Source organism: Stigmatopora argus, chromosome 5 (genome assembly GCF_051989625.1).
Source record: "Stigmatopora argus isolate UIUO_Sarg chromosome 5, RoL_Sarg_1.0, whole genome shotgun sequence".
Lineage (NCBI taxonomy): Eukaryota > Metazoa > Chordata > Actinopteri > Syngnathiformes > Syngnathidae > Stigmatopora > Stigmatopora argus.
In genome coordinates this window covers 18,706,342-18,712,032 of record NC_135391.1, presented here as the reverse complement: position 1 = coordinate 18,712,032, position 5,691 = coordinate 18,706,342, and the positions used below count along the sequence as shown (strand labels likewise).

Below are 5,691 nucleotides of genomic sequence, written 5' to 3'. Positions count from 1 at the left end.
ACTGATATATATATATATATATATATATATATATATATATATATATATATATATATATATATATATATATATATATATATATATATATATATATATATATGTGTCAATAGTGACTTGAACTACAGGTAACTTATGTAGTAGGGAGTGAATGTACACTATTGAAACCGCAGTTATAATGCTGCAGTGCTGCAGTGACAGTCGTTAAGGATTGTTAGAAGCCCCACATTTACACATTTAGAGGGAAGATGGGCAATTAAAGAAGCAGTTTGCCAATGGTTGCACAGGAGGCTGTCTTGAAGAGCAAATTCCATTAGACTGCGCTGAAGCCAACGGCTTTCATTAGAAACAACTGTTTGTCTAAGCTTATTGTATACTTACTACAGTCAACCATTTCTTCTCATGTTTTTTTTCATGCATAGAAAAAGAGGATTCCAAGACAGGTGGTAGTAACTTCAAATATTTAATCAAAATCACAAAAAAAAAAGGCATGGCACAAAGTAATGCAGGGGATCCAAAAATACAAAGGTACACCACAAGTTAGTGAAACACACAATCTTACTCACAAGGTGGGGTAAAAGCTTAAATAGGTGCACAGCAGCACACATCTGATCTGAATGAACTAAAACATTGATCTTAAATACTTAAATCTCCCCCGTTCGTGGCATGGGTCGGATTACTTGTCCCGGCAAATGGTGCATTGCTCGTCCTTCCTCTCGGGGTATTTCGTATCCCAGTGAGGTTGGTTGACGTGATCATCGGTGGTGACATAGGTGAGGCCTTTTCTGATGATTTCCAGCTCTCTTTCCTCGCTCAGTGTCATCTCCTTGCCTCCTGGCTGGCAGTTGCCACATCTGCATCCTCCGCACTTTGGTTCGCAGGCTGCCCCAATACTGTCCCATTTCCACCAGTTGAGGAATTCTTTGTCTGTGACAGTGCTTCTAGTTTCAGCTTTGAATTCCTCTGATGCTCTGAGTTCTTGGTATTTCACAGCTGTGGCCCTCATGGACCGTGCAAAGTGTGTTCTGGATGTGCGAGCAGCCACACTATCTTCCTCAAAGAGGCCTGGGTGCGTTCCGCCAACGGTCTTTCCCAATGGTCCGTCCCATAAGACGAGGTCGCCGATCACTTTCACCCTCTGTGGTGCGAGGCGTCCTTCCCGGTGACCGATGAGCAGCTCGACTTGCTCTGGTCTGTTTAGGTCCTCTAAGCTGACATCTGGGAAGAACCCTTTCAGTTCTTCGGGTTTGATAGTCCTACCTATCTTTGCTATTTCTTTCAAACCATAACAGGTGAGTTCATGGTCTCTTAGCGTCCCCGTGGGTGTCTTGATTCTCACTCAGAGCAGATATTTTTTTGTTCTTTCTTTCAGAACCATCCTCCCAACACCGTGGACCAATAGAGTGACCTTCTCACTTCTGAGGTTGAGTCTCTTGGCTGCACTGTGGGTAATGTAGTTAGTATCAGACGCCAAGTCAATCAGTGTTCCGATCTTCTGACCTGCATTGGCTGTTACTTCGAGGAGCATGAGCATCACTGGGAGTTCCTCCCCTGCACTATGCCCCATTGCTGCAGACTTGTCGGTGCAGAGCGACCTTGCCGAAACATTGGTGAAGGCTCTCTTGAATTCTTCTGCTGCTTCGGGGGACAGTCCAGACATGAATCGCTGTTGTCGTTCTGTCAATTCGTGCCTCCCCGCGTTTGGTCTTGGTGTCGCGTCTCCTTTTTGACACAAGAAAAAGTGATGGTCTTTCTTGCAGCTCTGTTTCCTGCACAAGTAAGTGTCCCTGCATTCGCTTTCATCCTTGTGACACCCTAGGCAATTTTTGCAGGCTCCCAACCTTTCAACTGCACTCAACTTGTCTTTTGGTTTCAGGTTTTTGAACGCCTTGCAGAAGAAAAGCTTCTCTCCGTGCCCCTCTTCCCTGCAGACGACACATCCCCCTTTGCTCGTGGACTTGGTTGAGGCGTACTTCCTGGATTCATATGGCCTGGGTTCGACTGATCTTGGGGGCTTCCGACATGTAAGCTGCTCAGTCCTCTCCAAGACCCCCTCCTGGTCCTTCAGGTACCGTAGGAGGTTGTCGAAGTGGTTGCCTGGGGTGACTCCATTAGCTGGGTTGGTCATGAAGACTAACCAGTCTCTCATTATTGCCCCTGGTAACTTGCTCTCTATTGATCTGATTACAAGCATATTTTTGATGGCTTCGGTGTAGTCAAGTTCTATGAGATCGTTGAGGGCTTTTTCGATTGCTTGGATCATGTCAATCACTTTCCGGGGTTGGTCGGATGTCAGGACGGGGATTTTATCCAGGTCTCCAACGATCTCCAAGGCTATTGTTGCTTTATTTCCAAAACGGTTTTCCAGCATCCTGAATATGTCTTCTGCGGTCTGACAGGTGGACAGGCCTAGGTCTCTGCAGATTCTCCCGTCCACACTTTCAAGGAGCTGGAATCTTCTGGCTTCCGTCGAGCCAGTTGGCTCACCTTGTTTCTGAAGACTTTCCCAGGTCTTTTTCCACGGGTGGAAGTCTCTTCTGGAGCCATAGAATTTGGGTAGGCTGGTGGCCTTCATTTTGAGAACAGGTGCTTTGCCGCCCGCTTTGTTTGGAGGGTTTCTCTTGTCACCTCCTCCTCAGCTTCTTGTACCACTATGAATTCTGCCTGACTTTCATCGAAGAGGGCCTTTTGTTTCCTTAGGTCTTCCATTCTCCTGTTCTGTGTGGCGCCTCCTCCGTCAGGGATCCATTTTCCCCATTCCCTGGCTGCTACCATGAAGTCACTTATTCGTTTTCTTGCACAGCCTACAAGGTGTTCATAGGCCCCCTTATATCCCCCAGACACTGGGGTTTCAAGGGCCTTTTCACTAGATAATTTTGCTTCCTCGAATCCGATCGAGAGCTCGAATCTACCATATCTATCCCAGAGATTTGATTGTACTGTTTTCCTTACTTCTTTCAGCTTGGTTTCACAGTCTTCTTTGGTCTTCTTTATATCCTCCAATCCCTCTTCTCTATCTTCCTCATCACCTCCCAGTTCAGCTAGGAGGCCGAGTTTGTAATTGCTATTGGTGCAATTCACCTCTCGTGCATGTGCACAGAGCATATTGTATTCCTTCAGCAACTCAGATTTTTCCAGCTGTTTTGCCTCTTCTCCTAAGTAAGTGGATTGATTGATGAAGGCTATTTTTGCTCTGATCCTTTCGGACCTCAGCAGCTCAATTGTTTTCCCAGTGGCTTCTTCCGCCATGGCTTGAGGCTTTTCCGACGACTGCGTTGGCTTTGCCTCAAGGCCTTTAATCCTATGTCTTTAATGCCACGCTGGTTTTCAACTGTCAAGTGATCTCTTCTTTCTTCAAATTTTGCCCCAAACTTGAAAAGGGGCCCCGATCTTATCAACGCAAGAACAACTCAAATCCTTCCAGTTTACAATTTTATTGAATTTTATGGCGATAGGAAGTGGTTAGGTTGAAAACCTTAAAGAAAGGGGGAAAGAAGGAAGCATGTGACATCATTCAAGTTTCACGTTACTATGGTGATCAAAGTGTTGCTCTTGAGTTTACTAATAACATCTTGAATTTACTACAGAAAAGCAGGAGAGTGTTCAAACTATAGAGTGGAAGTGAATGGGTACATTAACTGATTGAGTAGATCAAACCCGAATATTCACTTTACAGAGATTGGTCGTAAGAGTAATCCAAGTTAAGGGAAAATACAAAGAATGCAACTTAAGGTTGTGAGGAGCAAATTAAGCATCAATCAGCTGGCATCTAGGTGGTACTTATTTTATCCTACCAGTTGCGTGTGATCGGGTCTGAAGGCTATTCCTTGCTCCTTTTTTGCCTGTCTAGTTTCAAGGCTGGACTCTGAATTTTTATATCCTGGCTCATGCCTTATGATCTCAGGCAGGAAATGAGGTGAGGTGACTTTGATTTGGGTTTTCTTTTCTGCCCCCTGTTGGCATGGAGGAGGGGCAGACATATCTTCTCCAAAGTTGACTTGACAGTATTTTTAAAATATTATTCTAATAAATGCGGCCTCGTGGCGAGTGGTTAGCACATTGCCCTCACAGTTCTGGGTTTGAGTGTTCAACCCCAGGTGGGTCCTTACTGTGTGGAGTTTGCATGTTCTCCCAGGGCCAGCATGGGTTTTCTCCGGGTACTCCGGTTTCCTCCCTCATCCCAAAAAACATGCAGAGTGGGCTGGTTGAAAACTCTAAGTTGCCCCTATGTATGAGTGTGAATGGTTGTCCAGACCCTTGTGCCCTGCGATTGTCTGGCCACCAATTCAGGGTGTCCCCCACCTGGTGCACATAGTAAACTGCGATAATCTCCAGCACACCCCACGCTCTTTGTGACGATAAGTGGTTTAGAAAATGAATGAATGTCTTAATAGAAATCTTAATCGAATTGACTGGGATAAACTTTCAATCCATCCATTCTCATACCATATTACTATAGATTGAGGAGGTTTTTTCTCTTAAGGCTGTGGGCGGAGTGCCCTGAAGAAAGAAAACACACACAATCCAGACGTGGAGCTTTCGATTTATTATGAGTGTCCATTGTGTAGGGCCAGGCGAAGGTACAAGAGGAGAAGTTGGAGGAGTTGTCTTGCGTAGCGTGGAGGTTGATAGCTGAGAGGTCTGTAGAGAGATCCAAAGCGAAGGTACAAAGTGCATGTTGGAGGCTGAGGCTGTGGTTGTGGTGGTGGTGGTGGTGGTCCTGGTCCTGGTCCTGGTTCTGGTTCTGGTTCTAGTCCTGGTTCTGGTCCTGGTTCTGGTCCTGGTCCTGGTCCTGGTCCTGGTCCTGGTCCTGGTTCTAGGGCAAAAACAAGAGGTTAAAGATCTGGCAAGATGAAGCAAGGAGGTAATACGAGAAGGTACTTAACAGTGAACTGATTAAGATGATACAGTGACGTGATCAAGCTCTGGTTGTCTTAAATAGTCCTTGATGTTTGATGAGCCGCACCTGCCATTGCTTAACCCATTAGCTGCTGGATCTGTGATTGGGGGACAGGAGCAACCACACACCTGTCTGGCCCAGAGCCTGACCTTTTCAAATTTTTTTTACATTATTTATGATCGAAGATGTGTGCATAGTATCTGACTTGTTAAGAAATGGTAAATTAAATGAAAGTAAGAAGTAAAACTCTGAATTATCGCCCTGTGAAGAACAATTAGTAAGAAAAAACTGCCAGCCCCTTTTGAGATTATGTTATTAAATCTCTCAGCTGTAAAATTGAGCCGTTTTCTTGATAACGTCACCAACTTAGACATTAAAAGGTCAAAATCATTTGGATTGCTCTGCTTTTTTGGTTCTTGGTCTGTGCAATTTGCAAAGAGTGAAAGACAATTTCAAGATTAAAGATAGACAAATCCAATCAAAAAGTCCCTCAAGCATGTCCTCAATGGAGCCACTTGGATTAGAAACGTTTTATACGTTTGACTTGGGAGGGCTGCTAGTGATTCAGCGCCATTGACATTCAATGGCAGTCATTAAGTTGAATGTCTGTTAAGTGAGGGTGGAGGTTATGATTCAGTTTGTTTGTTCACTTCGATCTTTTGTTATTAAAAAAAGGAAGAAGTCATTAAATGTTCTACTCATGAGGTCAGAGGTCAAAAATGGAATTTTGCGACAGGTTGATAATGAATTTGTCTAACTTAAATTTTCCAGCTAGGTGATATCAGTGGCGGGCT

The 5,691-nt window shown here is 44.6% G+C and overlaps 1 protein-coding gene across 1 annotated transcript; it reads right to left on the bottom strand.

The window, feature by feature from the left end:
* Positions 1–531: 531 nt before the first annotated feature.
* LOC144074602 (uncharacterized) lies at positions 532–3,893 on the bottom strand. The gene is made up of 2 exons (XM_077601111.1): positions 3,792–3,893; positions 532–3,472 (listed from the first exon to the last, which is right to left on the bottom strand). Exon 2 carries the CDS (start codon positions 2,570–2,572, stop codon positions 1,337–1,339), a length of 1,236 nt encoding a protein of 411 aa, XP_077457237.1. The 5' UTR covers positions 2,573–3,472; positions 3,792–3,893; the 3' UTR covers positions 532–1,336.
* Between the last annotated feature and the right edge of the window lie 1,798 nt (positions 3,894–5,691).